The 21,505-nt window shown below is 45.2% G+C and overlaps 1 protein-coding gene across 4 annotated transcripts in view; it reads right to left on the minus strand.

The window, feature by feature from the left end:
- Positions 1-21,505, minus strand: part of nhsl1b (NHS-like 1b) — a 95,317-nt gene that overhangs the window by 48,400 nt on the left and 25,412 nt on the right. The window contains exon 1 of one of the 4 annotated variants that reach the window (XM_047573453.1): positions 4,485-5,604. The exons of the other annotated variants lie outside the window; for them this stretch is intronic. Coding sequence (XP_047429409.1) covers positions 4,485-4,731 — 247 coding nt within the window. The 5' untranslated portion in view covers positions 4,732-5,604. Of the gene's footprint in view, positions 1-4,484; positions 5,605-21,505 lie in introns of those variants that run through there. 4 annotated transcript variants of the gene reach the window in all.

The raw sequence follows: 21,505 nt of genomic DNA on the forward strand, positions 1-21,505 counted from the left end.
TAGCAACTTTGGCTCCTTCCACCAAATCCATTATGTGATGGAGATGTGGCATTTTCTTTTCGGCAAGAAGAGCTAGTTCTGTCCATGCACTTGGAATATTTTTATGTTTTGGGTGGGAAATATATAAGGGGGGTACCTATATAAGGGGGCTGCCCAAAGCCATGGGCAACTACTGAACCACTTTGTATGTGGATGGGCCAGAGAAATAAGAAATACAACTTACCTGAAGATCACATCATGGTCAGCACATAGGAAAAAAAAGAACAGAAGAGAAGAGTGATTAAAAAAAGGTTAAGAACACCTTTACATGACTGTATGTATGGACGTATGTGTGTACTTCTGTGTACATTAAGGGCCTATGTACATCCCCTGGGCTGTGGGCCACGCAACCAGATTCCCATGTCTGTCTTTTAATGAGGCCTTGCTGGTTTATATATCCCATCACTCCCCCTGCAGCAAATTATCATCTGCTTATCTGGATTTACACATGGACTACACAATAATGACGAGTGTGTTTCTGTGTGTGTGTGACTAAATGTGTACAAACCTCTCCAATAAACACTGTTATGCAAGAGCTTGGTCTCATCTGAATCCTCTCAAATTTCACTAAGCATCTCACACAGACAAATACAAATACGTTCCAAAAGGTCATTTTATGCAGCCTAAATTCATAAACACCACCTTAATGGTATTTCATGTGAGACCTAATTCTGCTTCGGGCTACCACGACACTTCGGTGCCAAGGTGTGGTTAAATATTTAGGTCAAAGTCCCGTTGCCCTAAATGCGTGAACCATAGAAAAGAACTGTACATACTAAAACTAAAAACACACATACAGAGCACAGGAAATTCTACTAAATCCTCAAATCTCCTTACTGTCATGTTAACATGGCACGTTCACATTTGCCAAAAGCGAACATCATCTGAAGTAGAATCATCAAAAGTCATCAAGGACATTTCTTTTGGTTACTTCATGTACTTCTAAATAATGTAAACAACCAATAAGACCACTAAAGCCCAGATTCCAAGCTGCCATTCAGGCCAAACACGGATTCAAAAAAGCTGCCTGGTTGGGGCCCAGTCTATTTCTTGACATGGCCTTCCAGTGCAGTCGTTATGGCCAGATGGTGATTGATTCAGACAAAGAAGGTAGATCAATGTGGTTGATTAAGGAGATTGATCAAACTGTTTTGTGTCTTATGTCTTTGGCACATGCCGAATTTCCTCCTTTAAATCACTGACAATGGAGTCTCAGTGGACTCATCGGCCCATAATGCGATGCACCAAACTATCTCTTTATGTGCTTAATTGGCAGTGGCTTTCCAAAGTCATTGGTCTGATTTGGCAACTACTTTGATCCTTGATTAATCTGTGAAGTCATTTTACATAAAAAAAGACATCAACAAGTTGACACTTTGGGTGTCCAATGTATGGATGGGCAGGTGTCCTAATAGGTGTGTAACACCTCTTCTGAGAACTGGAGACAGGGGCCCGACTCTGAGACAGCCTCCATTAAGTCGGGCTACAAGGAAATATAAGAATTCTCCTTAATAAAACAGATGGCTCAAACTATATTAAAATGTTCACTGTAGTGGTTCTTTTCTGTTCCCAGACCTTTGTTGTGAATCCACCTTGGGTCAATCAAAGCTCGCCAGGTCTTCACTGTGGCAGCCAATGGCAGCTTGGGTCCCAGACGGCTCTCTCACACTTGATTGGCTCTAAACTGTCTCAGTAGATAGGTCAAACTGAACCGCACCAGGAAACGCTCGCTCACACACCCGTTACCTCGGAAACCGGAGCAAACACCCAACCGAGTCGAGCTGGAGGCTGCGTAGAAATTGCAGGTTCTGGAGCTCCAGCCACTCATTTTAGGGCTATATTTACACACAGGCACGGTGTGCGGCTGCCCGTGCGCCTTGTAATGCATCCTGGCAGGCGCGTTAAAACAAGATCCAGATGTTATAAATACTTCAGATTCAAACGGGAGACGTATTCTTATGAGACGTTTCCTCTGTGCGCCGCATCCCTACAGTCTATATGTGTGCGCTCTGAATGGGATAGCTTTATCTTGACCTGTCTGTGACACCACGTCTGACCTAGAATTATCCTTTTATAGCTGCAGAAAGAAAAAGAGGGCATGTGAGGAAACACGGTTTGACAGATGATCAGTCTGAGAAAAGAAGGTCCGACTCTTTCTCAACTCAGCACAATCAGTACACGTCTTGTTATTGTTTAAAGTAGTTTCTTCATCCTCTAGTGCCGTCTCCTCATCTCCTCCAAGCTCCCGCAGCGAATGTTGCGCAATCAATAAACACTCCCTGTTTCTTCTCTGGAGAATTAAGCAAATGATCAATAAATGGAAGTAATCCCCAGGTTTTAGGTTATTAAATAACTCCAATAAACCAAGGAAGGATACAAAATGGGATTTGTGACAAAGTCATGTTACACAAGAAGAGGCCCGTCGAGACCTACGTGGGGGCAAACATGGATGAGATTGGCAGATTACAAATAAGTTAGGATGATCTTCTTATGTAAGGCAGATCAAAGGGAGGAAAAACATGAACATTCAGAAGAAGACTTGGCTCTAACACAAAGACAAATAGAGCTCGCACAAGCAGCTATTTGGACTACAGATGGGTATTTAAAATACTGCATGAAAGAAATACCAAAACAATGCGGTAATAGGAAATAAATAGGAGCACGACTGGTCGACATCTCAACCAAACTTCAGTCAGTCAATCGCTTCATCAGTAATTCCTCCACTCTGAGTTCCAAATCTCCACACATCTTTGAAACCTTACGACATACCAAACTGGTGACCATTTTAACTTTGCTTGGTTGCAGCTTCTACCCTTTGACTTTGGCAAAAATGTGAGGAGCTCAAACCATTCCAGCTATGTGCATCTCCGCGCTGTTTTAGGCACGGGCAGGTCCAGAGGTGATAAAGTGACTAAGAAGGATTGAGACAACAGCAGCAGCAAGCTGCACATTCCTGCGAGGCAACAAAATAGCCACTTGCACTTAGGTACTACTACCCCAAAGGCTACTAATTATAGCTAATTGTCCTTGGAATAGGTCCACGTTGGGCCACACGTGACACGAGATGTTTTAAACACATATATTATATTATATCACAATGGTTTAACATGGTAGACTAAGAGTGAAAATGTTGCGTATATTCATACAGTCATTTTACTCACGGCATGAACTGGGTATGACTGTGGTTCCTGAAGCTAACCATCAATCAAGTACTTTTGACTAACAACACAGGATACCTGAAAACAAAAAGCCGTAGGCTTATTCTAAAAACAGCATCATGTTTAAGTAGTTATACCATCTGCATTACTACAAAACTATATAACATGGGCGTGTGCCAACATGTACTGTAGGAAAGCATACGCTGTGAAAAGTCTGTAACCAGCCTGATAAAACCGCAGCTTTTCATGTTATAAAATGTCAAGCAAAGGTCAAATATAAATGAATTTCTGCACCTTTAATGAAATTTTAAAAATAAAACGTGACCAGTTTATAATTGGTTTGTGGCCGTGTTCAGAGTTTCACTAAGTTTTTTCCATAGTAGCGCTGTACTGCTGCATGAATACCCCAGTATTGGCTGTAGATTCAATGGGTTTAATTAGAATGACCGATGGTTACAGTGCGTAAAACTATCAATGCCATTGACAAAGCAAAACCCCGTGACTTTAATGTAGCATCAGTGTCTTTTTCCATTCTCAGGTAAAGGTGAGGCTACAGTTACCACCATTGTCCCCTTATTGACACCGACGGCCGTGCATACACACACACGCACGCAGCTACACACACAGCTAATGAAGCCATCAATAAATAATGAGGCTAATCTGGAAACACAATACCCCCGAAGTAGTGCGAGAAGTTTAAAAGGTGTCCCTACCTCGGGTGAGATGACCTCAAAAATATTAATTGGAAACTGAAGAGCTGAAGAAAACCTATTATTCTACCGCGTTGTGTGACTTGGTCTCGGGGAGATGAGCGAGCCTCCACACACACACACACAGTCTCTCTCCCTGGCACCAAATCACACACTCAAATCCGTACCAGCCTGTGACATCAACAGGCCTGTGACATCCTCTTCTTCCGGTCTGACGCGCCATTGTTTACCTACCGCACAAAGTGCCCTTTGACCACCTATAGCCCCAGCCCCGCTGACCACACTCGCCTCCCACTCGCTCTCTATGGCAACCAGGATGTGCGAGGGTCACGCAGACGGAGAACAAGGCGCCATAAAAACACGCCGCTTGCTCTGCTTGTGCGTCTAAACAAGTGGTCAGCTCGCATGCTGGATGAGAGGGAGGACATCATTACGTCCATTAAAATGAAGGGTTGTGATGTAGCCAGACCGAACGTACCATGTGGTTTGGTGGGTGTGCATCAACTCTACCTAGCAAACCGAACTAATAAGTCCTTATATAACACGTCTCTTCTGTGCTTTCCTCCTCCTTTCTCACCTATTTTGTGTTGGGGATGGTACACCCAGTTGTCGTCGTCGTCCTCCCTGTCCTCGCCTCTGTCCGCGGCGTGGAGGCGAGTGTGCGATTGCGCGTGGCGGCTGTGGACAACGTGGAGCTCGTTCTGGCTGTGGAAGATGCGCCTGCTCTGACGGGAGAGCGTGGACACGTTGAGCCAGCTGAGAGCCCGCGACAGGCCCGCCGGCTTCTCCTTTCGGAACGAGGCCGATCTCCTGTCTCCTCGCATCCTCGCTCACGAACCGACGGAGGTTTAACGTGGAAAACTAATCCTCAGATGTAAATCCTTAGGTTTGTGCGTGGAAATATCTGCTCCGAGTTCATATCACGAGATTCCAAACATCCAGACCTACGCGCCGACTGAAGCTGCTTCAGACCTGTCAGACTCGAGCATCAAATTAGTTCCAGTCATAGCCCGGTTTGTGTTCCCTCTGCTTGTACACTTCCACATCATGACTCTGACCCGGACGGTCTCAACTTCCAACCTCCTTCTCCTTCAATCCATCTCCATGTCGCGAGCAGAAAGCCAAACTTAAATCATCTCCTTTCCTTCCTTCTCATCCTTTGTGTTTTAAGGTTCCAGGCGTGATTCCCAAACCCAAAGGGGTAATTAGGCAATCCAGCAATCTGGAAAATCTCCGCCCTTCTGCGGCACACGCTCAGATACACACTCGTGTATGTGCGCAGTCACTGCTGGCTGTAATGTTCTTCACTGGTGCATGACGGGGCGGAGAGCGGTTTCCAAATTGCACCGGGATACTTTTAAAATCGCAGCGAGCGGGCGGTAGTTGTTTACGACCATGTGTGTGCCCTTGAGTGTTGTTATGTCCGGTTGTTAGCTCAGCGCCAGCTGACATCCACCGCCCCAGCACCGGGGCAGACCTGGAGGCTAAGAGGTTACGCCGCCGCTGGGTCTATTCCCGGCCTCGTGAAGTTACTCGCATACTCACAACCACAGCGCGAGCATACGAATTCCTACCCGCCAAATAGAGATCCACTATTGGGTAGAGATGATGACGCCTTTCAAAGATTCCAGAGAATAACATTCAACTTCTTGCCAACGCGGTCTTGTTTTTCCTCTTCCTCTTGGTTTGATCTTTTTTTTTTTTCCCCCTCGAGCACAGCTGTCACTGGTTGTTGAGGCAGAGTCATTCCAAGCAGGTGACAAAAGAAAAAGGCACAGGTGTTGACAGTCACCTGGTGATAAAGCCAGAATCAGGAAGAGCAGCGTGCACCTTGGTCATGCACAGGCGAAAAAAGAAAGCGTACGCTGATGAGGATTCCCCCGAAACTCCGCTCTTGGTGAGTCCTCCACAACTACAAGAGTTGACTATATGTGCAGTGAGTATAGGGTTAGGATTACACCCAACCCTAGTACACGCGAAGCTGAAATACGAGTCAGCCCGTCCCTTCTTCCTTATTCCCTGCCTCTCTCTTTCAGTTTTTCTGTGATCCCGGATCTCTGCCCCTCCCCTCCATTCGTTTGCCGGCATGGCAACCACTCCTCCTCTTGTCTCCTTCACACCTTTTTTCCCCCCTCACTTGTCCTTCTCCACGGCTCCCCTGCTATCCCATGTCCCCCAGGTGCTTTAATCCAACACCTCCCTTCTGCTAAAAGGGCTAAACCCAAGTTAAATGTCATCTAGAAGACGTTTTAATAATAGAATAGACGGATTTTTTTCTGTGGTCAGACGATGATCAAAGAGGCTGCTCTGGTTTTTGGTTTCGAGGCTAACAGTAGCCACTGTAACTGACATTTAGTCGCCCGAGGTGGACAAGCAACTGGATTAGCAGGAAACTTTAACTACCTGAAAAAGACGCAGGACGTAACTTTTCGGGCAAAAAATGTAATGGACTCTGACAAGACATGTCTAGCTTCCTAACATGTAGTTGAAGGTATGTAAAAATAGCCCACAGGGGCCCGCGAGGAGAAAAACAAGTCTTTATGGGGCTCTACACGTGTGTTAGGGAGGTGGAGAATTCCCACCCAAGTGTAACCGCACAGGGAGCATGTGACCACCGAGGTGTGACAACAAAACCCACTCGGTGCGTGTGCACGTCCGTATCAGGGCAACCATCACGACGGTTCTTTTCACCTCGTTTACCCTCAAACAATCCTGATTAAAACCCGGAGATAAGAAACTAAAGGAAGAGTTGTCCTGAAAAATAATGCGGAGCTGCGGGTGAGGCCTTATTGTGGACCGCCGGGCGGATCCATTTCACTACTGAAAGTTGATGCCAGATTTGTGGCGGTGATGTGGTGTAAACCTACACTCACGCCTCTGTCGCTCTGTCAGGTCCCCGACCTCATTTTCTTTTTTCCCTTTAGAGAGGAAATCTACTATCTCAGCACTTGCTGTTTGCACAAAGGGACAACTGCCTGGTTCTGATGCCGCAGCTTGGCTTACAAATGTGACCAATCAGGAGCACACGGTCTCTCTCTCTCTCTCTCTCTCTCACACACACACACACACACACACACACACACACATTATATATTTTAAGACCTTTGTCGGCACTGACGACAAACCAGGCCACCGTCCTTTAATAATTAACCAGTGTTCCTCTGCAAGGATCAATTAGACATATCAATCAAGTAGGAAATGAAAGCAAGTTAATAGCAGCGAAGATGAGCCACACCGATCAGCCACATGATTAAAACCACTGACACGAGAAGAACACTGAGTTTCTAGGACCCAAAGGTCCCCACTAACAACATCACAATAACAACCATCTCTCACTATATTAGGGAGATGGTCATAATGCTATGACCATAGTAAATGATGGAAAGTAAATAGGCTGAAGCCTGCCAAAATATATCTAACATGAAGCATAACCAACGACAAATACGCGATACGGGACAGCTGATTCATTTCCTCCTTTTCAGGAGGAAAAGCTGTGAACAGAAAGGTCAAAATCTCATCAGCATCCTGCTTCAACCCCCGTCTCATTTCTATTTCATGAACAGCAAAAGACACAAGCAGCAGCAGTGGCAATAATCAATACGTCCAACTGGACATATGGACGGGCCTATTGGACACTTAACAGCTTTAGACTAGAAAGGTTTTGCGTGACAGGATTTCCCCGTGGGAGAGTAAAATCAAAACTTTGTATTGGTCGCGAAACGGCCTAATCGGTAACTTGTTCATTATATAAACTAGAGATATTTAATATTTAGTGACGCAAGTGGAAAACTTTAAGTACAAATCCGCAATTGGCAAAGTTACCACCAAGAGTAATGCTTTGTTTACACTGCTAGCAACAAAATAACGTCACCAGCAAGTTATTTGATTAAATGTTAACTAGTCAGAGCTTGTATAAGTTAATGTGAACGCAGAACGATCCAAACACAGCAATGCACTTTTAAGAAAATATTAATGTGTCAATTTGAGAAGATCCCAGAGAAAAGTAAATGACTGGTACGAGCGGTTAAATACGGATGTGGTAGAGAGTGCGGTCTTCTGCCGGTGTGTTCTGAAAAGCTACAAATGTGTATCAGTAAAAGATAATCAAACAGACCAGGTGAGGTTTGACATGGGAGGGCAAAAGTTAGATGATCGACGGAGCTCGATCTCTACCTGCATCGCTGCAACACCACAACAACGCAGGCCCCAGCAAACAGGTATTACCGAGTTATCAGCGAGCGTAAACAAAGTCATATCGCAACAGACGTGGGGCTGTGATTAACAGGCGACGCACGCAGCCGTTCAAACAGGAAATACAGTTCGCCAGTGTCAGTCCAAGACATTCCTCGCAAGACAAGATAAGAAAGTAGACAGGAGGCAAAAGTAAACACGAGGCCAGGCGGCGAAGAAGTGAGCTAAGTTACATGAAATCAGACGTGGTTCTCAGGAAACCCACTCGATTTACAAGTGGATTTCCTGAGAACCATGTCTGATTTCACCACTGCATCACAAAGAAAGGTATATTCCGCTAAATGATCCCCACAGAGACGCACCGTACACATTTTACACAGCATGAATCCCTTTCTGACACAGACGGTAAGCTGGTTGCCAGGTAACCTAATCAGACTACAGAGGCCGGCCACACCGGACACCTGATACGCCCCGACCAGACACGGCCGCACCAAGAGTAAAGACAGTGGATAAACAAACCAGCCAAAGTGACCAGCGTACACAAGTAAACGCACAGTTGTCTCATTCTCATTAAAATGAAAAGGCACTCGGCTCAGCCCCTCTGCCAAATTTCAAATCCCAGTTAAATACAGTTTCACAGCGTGCGTCCCTCAGCGGTAACGCAGTTAAACACAGGGGTTTGGCTCCACCGCAGAGGAAGGCGTTTATTACCCCGGAGCACCCCACATTTACTGGGGACTGCTACATGGGATTTGGTGCTCATGTGTGTGTGTGTGTGTGTGTTTGAGTGTGTATTTTTGTCGAAGACCACATCTGGGAACACATTCCAGTCCGACACCAGCGCTCATTTTTGGAACAAAACCGTTTCCCTCAATTTAGTTTCACTGCATCGTAACGTTAAATGAATTCTGTTTTTTTTTTTTTGTTTGTTTTGTTGCTGTTTTTTTAAATAAAAATCTGGTTCAAATTAGAGGGAAACACTTTTACTGTGTGTGCTTGTGTGTTATATACTGTAGGTGTTATATTAGAAGGTGCTGGATTCGTCTAAGGGTAAGAAGGGCCTCTCGTCCACACACACACACACACACACACACACACATATCAGATGAACAGAAGTGTCAGTGTACTGTATACGAGGAAAGAGTCCTCTGTAGGATGGTCATATTAACTAATAACTATTTATTTTGCATTAATGTGACGGTGCAACAATCAGAAAAATGACTTCCCAATTGAGAAAATCCACATTGACGCCCCCCAGAGTTTGAAGAACAACGGTGCATGCATACATGCAAAACATGGCCGACGTAGGCAGGTGTAATCCGAAAGAGACACACAAACAGACATTTCAAAGCGCATACAATTAAAAAGGAATCACATATCAAAGATCTCCTGATGCGTTTCCGTTGACTTGTAAATACAGCACAAACAGTTCTTAATGATGTCTTTAAACGATGGGAGAAAACAAAACGCGACACTCCTGGTTTTGTAGTGTCCAGGTTGTTTCCACGTTTCGACTCAGACGCGTGTGAACGTGCAACGAGACGTCACATTCTCTGTCTGCGGTTTGTCAGACGACCCAACAGTGCAGCGCGTTGTGGGAAAAGTTGACCTGGGTTAAACGTTTCTGTCAGACTACATTGCACGTCTTAATACAGTTCTCTGCATTGTCCCCGTCCTTGCAATGGCCTCATTCAAACGAATGGGAGGAGGTGGGGGGTCTCGTCTTTATATATTGTACACTGCGTATGGAGGCTAGGCCCAGTAAATCCTATCCTAACCTTCGCTCAGCGTTTAAAGGCAGTATTTTCCGCTGGTTGACCTGCGATGCTGTGAACTCTGACCTCTTCTTGAACCTCGGAGCTTAGCCTTCACCTCTCCTCTCAGGAACTTGCCGCCTCGTTTATCTCGCAATTTAAATCAGCGCTCCTGTCGGGCGCCGTTCCCTTACAATACACTATACACTATACTATACACTATTAGCGCTCAGCGCCGGTCATTTATTTTATCACCACTGTTCACGTTCTTAATTGTTTTGGTTGTCTGAAAAATTCAACACGTTAACATGAGTAACTCGCTGAGATATTATCGTCCGCTGTCAAGTGCTGTTGTTTTTGGGAGGCACGCGTTATGTTAACAGTTATGCAAATAATCCATAATGAATCACAAAGAGCAACATTAAACTGTGTCGCGCCTGTTGCGACACGGCGCTGGAGCCTCTCCAGACCGACTCCCACGAGGCTTTCCAAAGAGGCCGATGCGTCACTGACGCCGGCGAAAGGTGACAGTGGAAATGTCCGTGCACACTAAAGGCCGGGTTTCTGCTTAAACCGGTGACAAAATATCTGAGTCACAAATGCCAAGAAGCGCACTTTATTTCCGTATGTTTTGGTTTTGGTTCATCGTGGTGTGTCATCATGTGCTTTGGCAGAGATTCAGCGGCCTGATTGAAATCCTGATAAGGCAACGCCTGACGCTCTGCTGTGATTTTGTTGATGGCGTCGGCCAGAAATGATCAATTAATGCGTGCTACGTCGACAAGAGCAATAAAATATGTGTTGAAACGGCTCGTGACGGCACAAAAGTGTAATATTGGAAGTAATCACAGGGTCACTGCATGCTGTGTATATACAGGCTGTGATGATTGTCCTCTTAATCCTAAGAGGGTCATTAGAGTCCAGAGACAAACACTTAAACCCCCCAAGAATTATGGGAGGTTGAAAGATTGGAGTGACCTTCATCATTACAACCGGCTGTCTCAGTACAATAAATCTGCAACACAAGCACATAGAATACACAATATAAGGGCCACGAGTGTAAATGATTGAAAAGCGATCGGTCAGGGGAGGAAGGAGAGCACAGAGAATAAAAAGGATTCATTCGCATGATAATATATGAGGAGGGAAATGTGAGGGGCACAGTATAACATGTTTTAACAGGTTAGCTGCTGATCTGCTTCAAACCTCCAGGGGGCAGAGGGGGCAGGGCCAGGAGCCCAGCGACTGTCCTCTGGAGGATGGTGTGGACAGTGCTGCTGAAGTCCCTGCCTCCACCTGGAGCTTTGATAATGAGTTGTCTAGTTAATCAAGCCGTTATCTCTCTGCAATTAATGTGCATTACAAAAATTCTCTAATAAAGTGCAATAAGTGCAACGTATTGTATTCTAGAGCATAAGATTATTCAGTCAAGAAAATTAACAATAGTAGTATTACTAGTACCGTAATGCATCTTGTTCTCTTTACTTTGTTTTTGTTAAGTTAAAGCTCGGATCTTACATAAATGGCTGCAAATATAAAGAGCAGATTGTTTCGCCATGTTTGTTGAATCATCTGTAGCTGAAGTGTCACCGTACACTCATTTGACCTTCTTCATTCACTCTTCCTGGTGTGCGGTTGACGCAGATGCGGTGCAGCTGCTGTTTCCGACCACACGGCGGCGCCATCGGGCTGACGTGTCCCTGACTGCGGCCTTGGCTCTTAATTGAAAGGTTAAATGGGCTGGAAAACGATGCGTGTGCGCGCGTGTGCGTTCTACTGTATGTAACACTTAACTATCAGACTAAAGTCAATAAACAACACTATCCCAACCCTGGACTGGAGGGAATACAGTATGTTTGTGTGTGTGTGTGTGTAGATAACGATCTCCAGTCAGGGATAACACAGCTATTTCAAACATTCAAGGCCTATATTTGGCCTCTGTGGAATAGCCCCTTTCGAGGACACGCACATACACACACACAAACAGGGTCTCGTTGAGTTGTTAGACAGCAACGAAGCTGGTCCCGACCCCTGGAGTCAACGGCTGGCAGCTCACCCTGGTCAGAAAACAAATCCCTCATTCCTCCGTCCACGTGCTCCATTATTCCAGCATGTATTATTCTGACTAACTGACTTTAACTGAAAGCACTTGTGTGTGCGCTTTACGGTATGCCTCTTAATTCCATTATATTCTTGCAAAAGCTGCCGGCTTAGCCAGGAGCACCACGCTCCGGCCTTAAAAATATGTGTGTGTGTGTGTCTAAGAGTCATGTGTGAGTGAGGATTACCTACAGAGACAAAGAATAAAAAAAAATAAAATACTCTAACCCTTGCCCTCAAAGCTCAAAGTAGCAGCAGCTGACTCGAAGCTAGCTGTGTTGAGTTTCAACGTTGGAAACATGCTTTGCGAATAAATACCTCATCATCAAGACAAAGGAGGAGGAGGAGGAGGAGGAGGAGGAGCGGACAGGGTGTGCATCTGAGCCACATATGTGAAAAGGTCCCGGGATGAAAGCTCCGGCCCTTTTTTTTTTTTTTGCACAACGATCTGTACACGGTTCACGTGCAAAGCTGCAGATTTACGAGGCGAGGGGCCTTTTTCTTTGCTTCGAGAGACGGGGAGAGAGCGGGGAAGGAACGAGGTGTTAGCGTAGCGTGAAAAGAATAAAAGTTTGAGAAAGGAGTGGCGCTATACCTCACAAGACAAATGAGCTCCGGTAATCCGAGCAGCGCATTCGCACACACACAGAGACACACACACACACACACACACACACACACGCCCAGCAGGCCTGCGTCCAGTGGTTGAAGGGGAGAAAGGGTGCGGTCGACTCTGTGCATTCCTGATCGGTCGTGCCTGAGCGGAGGAGCTAGTCCCGCAGACCTGGGGCCAGATGTGGCTTACATATGCATTGTACTTTTCATGCACTGATCGCGTACGTTTGGCAAAAGAAAAGAAGGGGAAAAGGGCCCTCGGGTGACGTGCGAACATTTAAAACTGGGGTGTTATGGATTTATATTTAGGGTTAAGTTTCCACATCAGAGCAACTTCTCCTCGCAGCTCCTGCACAGCTACAGATACGACCAGGAGGAAATAGTTTTCACATTATGACATCTGAAACCTGGCACGGAACAAGGTAAATATTTCACCCTGAGTAAACCCACACACTCGCACATCACCATGCAAATAACTCTCTGCGAGCGCGCGCAGATAAAAGAGAGGCTACTTCAAATCATGACATTAGTCAAAAGCGCATAATCGACGTTTCGTGTTCCCAGAGTCGGGTTTTTTTGTGACGGAGCACAAAGAGTCGCTCCCCGTCACGTTTGCACGAGAACCGCGGCGCAACGTGTTTGTCACTGCTACAGTATTCAAACTGGGCTTGTGCCTCTCCTGACATGTGGCTGAACCTGTTTTAAAGGTAGGACTGTACTGTACTGTAAGGAGTGCATGTGCGTGCACACACATGTGTTTTTTTGTTGTTGTTGGTATTTTTTTTAACAAAGCTGAAAGGCGACAGCTGTTTGAAGGGAAGCACCAAGTCGGGACGGAGGAACGCCGAGGTTTTTACGGCACATGGCTCGAACATGAGAGCACCGTAAACGCGCCTGTATGGATTTACAGGTCATGTGCACGCGGACCCACGCGCTAAAACCACTTGGACGCCGCTTGAGAAATTATATCAGACCTGCTTCCTTTAAACGCAGTGCAGATTCGTTAGGGATTTCTCAGTTTATTTAATGCGTCTCATGTGTGTTTAATTGTTTTCGCTACAGACGGGCCATAAAATAACCACATACAGATCACATGACGTTAATTAGAAAAGCAGACATGGACGGTGGAAACCCATTTTCGGGGCAAATATAGTTTTTTTGTTTTGTTTTTGTGGTTTGAATCGTAGCAGCGTGATCTGATCACCACGTCCACGATCACGTTTCTCACCAGTGGATAATTTAATGTAGGTCATCCTGGCCTTAGTTTCAATAACACTTGTCGTGGTTTTTACTTAATCAAGTGTTGCTATTCCTACATAGTACTTCTACAACTCAGCAAACAACTAACTACTTCCTGTTTATACCAACATCAGTGGTCTTGTGATAAGCATTTTCAACAGCATGCGTACGAAGAGAGATTCATTTCATTTCACAAATACAGCTTTTTGACTTATTCATGTGGACGTAGCCTCTGAGAGTTTTCATTCTTCAGTCCTAATGCCACATTAATCTCTATGTATCTTAAATAAAATAGTGGCTATGGAGAGATTACACCAACGTGATCTGCGCCTTTTAATCGGAATTACCTTAAAACGACAAATAAATCCCTCCCGGCCTTTGATCGTCGCCGTTTCAGATGAACTTCTCGCAGAAGGAATGCACGAGAGCGTGCGTCCTCTTGCATAATCTAAGGATGAGGCTCAGACGAAAATTTAGCCCATGTGCCGACAGCCAATCTGGCATCCCACCGGGAATCCAACCTGGCAACAAACCCATCAAACCCCCCCCCCCGCTCTCTACAGGTGCCACGGTCCACCGCTGAGACCTCGTTCTTTCTTTGTCTGACAAAGAAACGAAATGAGAACAACAAAAACACTATAGTAAAAAAAGAAGAAGAAAGGTGGGTTTTTTTTTTGTTTTTTTTTTAAACTTACCACGTGCAGACTGACCGCCCAGAGGTGTGAGTGTTATACGCCATGTGTTTACATATATAAAACCCTTTTTAATAGGCACGCAAGTGGAAAACAGGGAGAGGAAAACTCTAATAAAAGCCAGGATGTGTGAAATAACAGTAGCAGCAGCCATTTGAGTGTGTGTGTGTGTGTGTGTGTGTGTGTGGCCCTCGCCCATACTGCGACTGGGTGTGTAAATGTATGTGTGTGTGTGTGTTTGTGTTAAAAAAAAAAAAAGACTGTATCTGCAGCTCTTCCAGAAACACTCAGCGGTGGCATTAACGCTGATTTAGAGAGGAGTGGAGGAGGGGGATAGAAGAAGACATACAAGTGGAGAGCGACAGAAGACAGACGAGGTCAAGAGAGGGAAACAGACAGATAGAGAGAAAGTGATTGAGGGAGAATGAAAGACAAAAAGACAGCGAGGGTGAGAGACGGAATTTATGCTGATTAAGCAGACGGCAGGCCGACCGTTACCGTGACAATAGGGGGTTGACTTTGGGTCTGGCGTAGTGCCCTCTGCAGCTGTGAGCCGTCAAACGCACACACACAAACACACGCACGCACGCACACACACACAAACACACACGCGCACGCACACACGGGGGCAAAATTGTTCGTTATTCTGAGCTCATCCGTCTTATCCAGGCTCCCAGCGATACATCACTAAAGCTCGAGCCTCCTCTAAACTCTGGAGCCGGACCAGCTTTAATTTACCATCACGCACACTTTCGCACACATTCCCGCCTGAGACCTCCTTCCGCTCGGCCGGCGCACTTCGCTCACTCCTGATCCAAGGGCGGCTCTCAAGGAGAGTCCTCCTAATAGAGAAGGATTCGAGAGCCAAATCCAGATCAGCTTTACTGGGGTTTTTCAAGGCGCGTTGCAGACAAACCACTGGGGTAACGAGGAGCACGCAGTCGCAACAATAGATCAACTCAAAATAGAGTGAGCGGGCGGAGCGCGAGTGAATATAAACAAACGGGGGGTTCATATCTGCTGCGCTATGATTAAACTCAACAAAACACACACGCCCCAATCAGAGGAGAGATATTCCTCCCACGAGCTGTCAAAAGTTTCAGAGCAGAGTTCCATCTGGCCACCATCCATTTCTCTCCCTCCTTCCTCCTCCCCATCTGTCTCTCCCCATCTCTCCTCTCCCTTTGTTTCATCTCTCTCTCCGTCTCGGGCTCATCTTCCCCTTTTCCTTTGTTTGTCCATCTCCAATCTCACATCCCAGAAAAAAAATGAATGAATGAATTAATTAAATAAATCACAGCATTTCCAGCATTCGTCTCCGCACCTTCTCACCCCGTTCCTCGAACAGAGCCGTCCTTTGTGTCTCTCCCCGTCGCGGAGGTGGAACACAAACTCTCGGCCCACCTCGGACTCCGAGCCAAAGGCCACCGGTCGCGGGGCCACCCACCCGCAGCGGGCCGCCGCGCCGGGGACTTTCCCTGTGTGTTTGTGTACGTGTGCAGCTGGCCCTCGTGTCAGTCCGCACGCACGCGTCTCCGTCTGCCTACAGGTGTGTGCGTCTATATGTGTGTGTGTGTGCACAGGCGTCCGTGTGTCTGGGGGTGCATTTCCCAGTGTGATTTCTGGGTATTTGTTTGCGCACACACACCGCTACGAAAACTAGAATTACAGCCCCGTCCAAGATAGGTATTGTGTGTTTTTTTTTCTATTGTGTCTCGGGTTCCACCGGTACGTTCTCCTCCTCCGGGGCTGTTTTTTAAACTGTCTTATGTTTCTGAGGTTCTTGGGAAGAAGCGTTCCTCTACACCTGGGCTCTGTGATTAGCCTTTTAGACCGCAATTTAAAGGGTGAGGCGCGCGTTTATTTTCTTTACAACCTACTAATTCTACAGAAAGACCAAAATTACAATGACTTTATACCCAAGTCTCACTTTTTTGTCTCTGCTTTGCAGCTCCATTAATTTTATTTATTTAACTTCAGACTAAAGGAGTTTTGGACCATTTTAACCCGGAGTAGTTAAACAACGGTAAATATTTTAGCCTTCGTGGCTAACCCCACCCCACCCCAACGCTTTGTAGCTGACAGTTGGTTGCTTGTCGACCCAAACACTAACCCTCTTTTCCACCCTGAATATTTCAGAGTGAAACAAGTAGAACATAGAAATACACCCACCGTCCACTTTATTAGGTACACCTTGCTAGTAAAAGGTTTGACCCCCTGTTGCCTTCAGAGCCTTAGTTCTTCATAGCAAACTTCCAACGAGGTGTTGGAAACATTCCTCAGTGATTTTGGTCCATATTGACATGATAATATCGTGCAGTTGCTGCAGATTTGTCGGCTGCACGTCTATGATGAGAATCTGATCTGTTTCTGAAATACTCAGACCACCAACAACCATACCACGTTCAAAGTCACTTAAATCCCCTTCCTTCTCCATTCTGATGCTTGGTTTGAACTTCAGCAAAATGTCCTGATCTCCTCTACATGTCTAAATGCATTGAGTTGCAGCCATGTGATTGGCTGATTAGCTATTTGTGTTAACGAGCAATTGAACAGGTGTACCTAATGAAGTGGCAAGTGAGTGTATATCTAGCTTCTTCTCTCTATTTAACAAGAAAATCTTCCTACTATAACCAAAGTCATGGATGGTGTTTCCTTGCGGTACATTTCATTAATACTCCATAGCCTCTTGTCGTCACATGTTTAACATTAGCTATCACACTACAGTTGGCAGAATTACACATTTTTATTTCAATTTTAAACCTGCACAGGCTCCTAGAAATTTAAAAGTTACGGCCAAATGCATTGGAAGTTTTCTATTATGGGGGTAAGCTAACACGCCCAAAACCAGAGCCACAGCAACCAAGAAATCCTGACTGTAACTACTTCATAAGTAACTCATCAGTATCAAGTTTTGGATTCATGTGACACATGCGTTCAGCCAAAAACAAACTGAATAGAGGATGATGAACCACTGCTCTTCAGTGGGAGGCATTGAGAAATGAACTCGTCCACTGGCAGCAAACGGGAACGGAACCAATGAAAACAACGGCAATAATAAAAATACAAGAACAGGCAGAGAAGAAACCTGTATCTGTGTTCTTTAGGAAACCGCCGACCAACTCTGCTCCATTAAAGAAACCAAACAGCGGATGTTTTCAACAACTCTTGTGTAATTCAGCATCCAGTAGCCTCTGCGGTCTCCAGACCCTTAATAAAAGTCCAGCCATAAAGTCAGCAGACCATTCTCTAACACTGACTCACCAAGCTAAGTGATGGGTAGAGCCTTGGTTTGGCCAATATTGTAAATATAGTTATCTGTGGGTGTCGTGCACTCTGTGGTAGTGCTTCTGCGTGTGATCGCTCAGCTTCCCACTCGTCTAGACGCAATCACAGACGTTCATTAAGGCACCAGCTCCCCAGATGAAAGGCGGCTGCCTCGCAACTGGTTTTGCTTCAAAATAATAATATGGATTAATTTCTGACTCAAATAAAACCGTCTCATTACCTAACGTTGATATGTTAAGAAGTCAGGGCTGAGCGTGATTAGTTGGTAAGAGGCTTCGGGGAAACATCAACAGGCAGACTCAAAGGTGGACTTAAAAGAGGATAATGGGGCATATTTACAGACAACCTTTCATGCACAGATGGCCAGAAATGCAGAGAAGAGAGTGTCAAAAATAACCAACATCAGAAAGCTTTATGGCCATTTGACAAGCGTTACTGGCAGAACAGTAGTGCAGAAAGAAAAAAAAACAACTGTCCTCATGTGCAACAATGAGGTATTTGAAATATCTAATGAGACGACTGCCAGAGCGCCAATAAGATCAGATCAAACCACAACCACAAACCACTGATCACCCGGATTAGCTGTGTTTCTGAGACCCAAACCGCTTACGAGCGTAAATTCTTTTGCCAGGGCAGCACTTCACAACACCAATATTACAAATCTTCTTTTTTTCGGGGCTTTAAGATTCACTGATTTCAAAAGAAACAAAGAGATCCTTGGGATTTCAAAGCCAAATACTTAATAATATAAGAGAGATGAACCAAAGAAGGACAAAGAGAACAGAGAGTTAATCTGCTTCTTGCCCAAAGGCTCATATAATGAGTCGAGAATAGCGAGCTTAATAACTTGTAGAGACACAGATGAGTTCCTGCGTAGCCTGCAGCACTACAGTACGCACATCTACACACACACAGACACACAGTTAACCTAATTTCAGACGAAGAAAGCCCCGGGGACCCTATATCGTCCAAGACATACACAGACACCTGATTACACATCTGCACACACTCGCATAAACAGCAGATATAAATCTGCGATGGCATCTCGACCGGTTACCACTGAAAACGAGGTAAAATTTGTCGCACAGATGGTATCGCAGCAGAAAAACACAACCGGTGTTTGTTCCTCCTCGCTAGTCATTGAGAATTACCCTCTAATTGATTAACTGAGCCGGACCGAAATAAAAAGTCAACAACTGTAAAGGGAGCGAGCAGTGATGAATCATCGGGAACTATAACAGAATTTAATTTATCTTCACATGTCAACACAGACATGTTTTAAGAGCGGCCAGATGTTCAGAAAATTCTGACTTTCCATTTGTACCGATCATGCTCTCCCCAGCTTTATAAACATTCACACAGATTTTAAAGCAACGCTGCAGAATTTTAGAGCGGGATTACACAAATACTGTCAACCGGAGCATATGACGGAAGTCAGCTACTTCTTTTCCCTCAACACTTTTCAAAGTAACACCAAAGGCGATCAGTGTTGGTCTTTGTCTGCAACGCTTCTTCTGAACAGTGTGTTTCTTTTTATTTGGAGCATCAGAAACCTTTTTTTTTAATTTGTATCATTCTTCCCGATTCAACGAGGGACGGATAATTCATGGAACCGTACTTACATTAGTAACTACTCTCATTTCCCCACCATACTCTAGATGCTGTAAGCAGCTTCGCTTGTGCCGACTAGTCATTGGCAACTGATTTAAAACTCTGGTATAAATCAAAAACACAAATAGATTGACGTGATTAGCTTCATCAGAACTGTGAGAACTCATCTGGTAAGGAGTGAGAATGTAATAAACACCTATTCATATGTAAATGTCCTGCGCTACAGGTTCAACAAGAGACGGACACGGCACATACCTTTTAAATTCATGTTTTAAATAGACAACACTGCCATATTTACACCGGTGTGACTAATGTGCCGTGTCCTTGTAAAAACAAAATATACCAGAACTACCCAAACGCACAACTTAGACAAAAAAACATTGTGTGAAATCACACGGGAAGACTTCTCTCAACACCTTTCTGACCTTCTATGCTCTCCCCAAACTCACAAAGTCCCAGACGTGGAGGTTCCACTTCCTTACGTAAACATCTTTTCCGTGTCCAAATAGTGGACGCGACGGTAAATTTTCGGATCTAAGTGCTCGGTGGGACTGGTTGGACAAGTCAGCTGTAGCTACAGGCCGCTGGCAGCACAGAAAGACGACCAGCGTGAGGGGAAGTGATACGGGTCAAAGGGGTGTGAGAGCAGGTCAGCAGTGCACTACAGTGAGAAAAAACATGTTATGGTTGAGCTGAGAGTGAGCCTCGGTCCCTGTGGGTGGTTACCGAAGGCGCTCCGAGTGTGCGCGACTGTGGATTCATGTGTGTGTGAACTGTGAGGAAAAAGAGAACGGCGCCTGTGGGCTCTGCATGGTATAGCATTGACAAAAACACTGAGGTTAATGATGTCACACACACACACAAACACACTGGACACTATTTCATTTTCTGTTCCCACGTCAATGAAGACGCCCCTTAAGCCGTTTCCGACGTTTGAAAGCTTCGCCTCCAAGCTCACAACTTGGTTCCCGTCATTCACACCACATTTCTCGGGGAACGTCTCCCATCTCTCCAGACGTCAACATAAAACAAATCAATAAATCACCAGAGCTTGGCAGCGCAAAAAGCTTCGAGCCGCGGTTCAGCAGCGACTACTACTGCAGTATTTGTTGAGTTCAAATCACAAACGGCTCGAAGGAGATTAAGGTGGAAGGGGTGAAGATTCTAGTATTACAATAACATCTGGACTCATCCAAAAACATCTTGATTTTGAGAGAAAGCTCTAAGAAAAGCACTTACCTGTTGATTTGTAGAGGCAGGGTCAAAAGAGAGGTGGGATAGGTGTCAGGTGGAGACCAGGGAATGATGTGGAGAGAAGAGAAACGCAGAATTAGATTCATATGTCGGATATGGATGCTTTTATACAAAGAAATATATAAATAGACCCCAAACTGGAGTCCCTGCTGTCTCTGGAAGTGGAAGTGTGAAGGACTTTTGTTGCTTCAAGGTGTAGAGTGAAACAATGACCGCGTTTGTCTTGACTTTTTAGCCGGAAGTTCATTCCACCACCTGAACTGAGACGAGAGTTAAACCAAGGGGAGACTGCTGGATTGTTCGCACGACGCCATAATTCTCGCAGATATGTCGGTATCAGCATTTACTGAAAGTCAGCAGAAAAACCGTGGCGCAGAAATATGTCATCTATGTGAGGAATTTTAGAAACCAGAGTGACTCTGAAATACCTCACACACCTTTTTTAGAAAAGAAGAAGTATTTTTTAGTCTATGTAAAAAATATACCTATATTCACATAGACGCTTAACCCACGTTGCCCCCAGGTGTATGAGTGCAAGTGAGACCAGAGTGTGACTGTGTGAGCGAATGAATAATGCATCCAGTTGTAAGCGCTTTGAGCATCTAAAATGGAAAAGCGCAATATAAAACCAATGCATTATCATTATTATTATTATTCTGATTGTGTCCTGTAATGTCTGGTAACAGGATGTTGTTAGTCTTTTGGTCCAATGTTCCTAAATAATTTCAGTGTGTTTGTGTTTGTGTGTGTGTGTCTGTGTCAGGCTGCATCCTGCTGAGGAAGTCTGCTGCCATCAAGGAGTGTCATTTCTATGGGGTGGGGCTGTCTGGTCTGGTCTGGTCTAGGTGGGTGGT

Source organism: Mugil cephalus, chromosome 21 (assembly GCF_022458985.1).
Source record: "Mugil cephalus isolate CIBA_MC_2020 chromosome 21, CIBA_Mcephalus_1.1, whole genome shotgun sequence".
In the NCBI taxonomy this organism is placed as follows: Eukaryota; Metazoa; Chordata; class Actinopteri; order Mugiliformes; family Mugilidae; genus Mugil; species Mugil cephalus.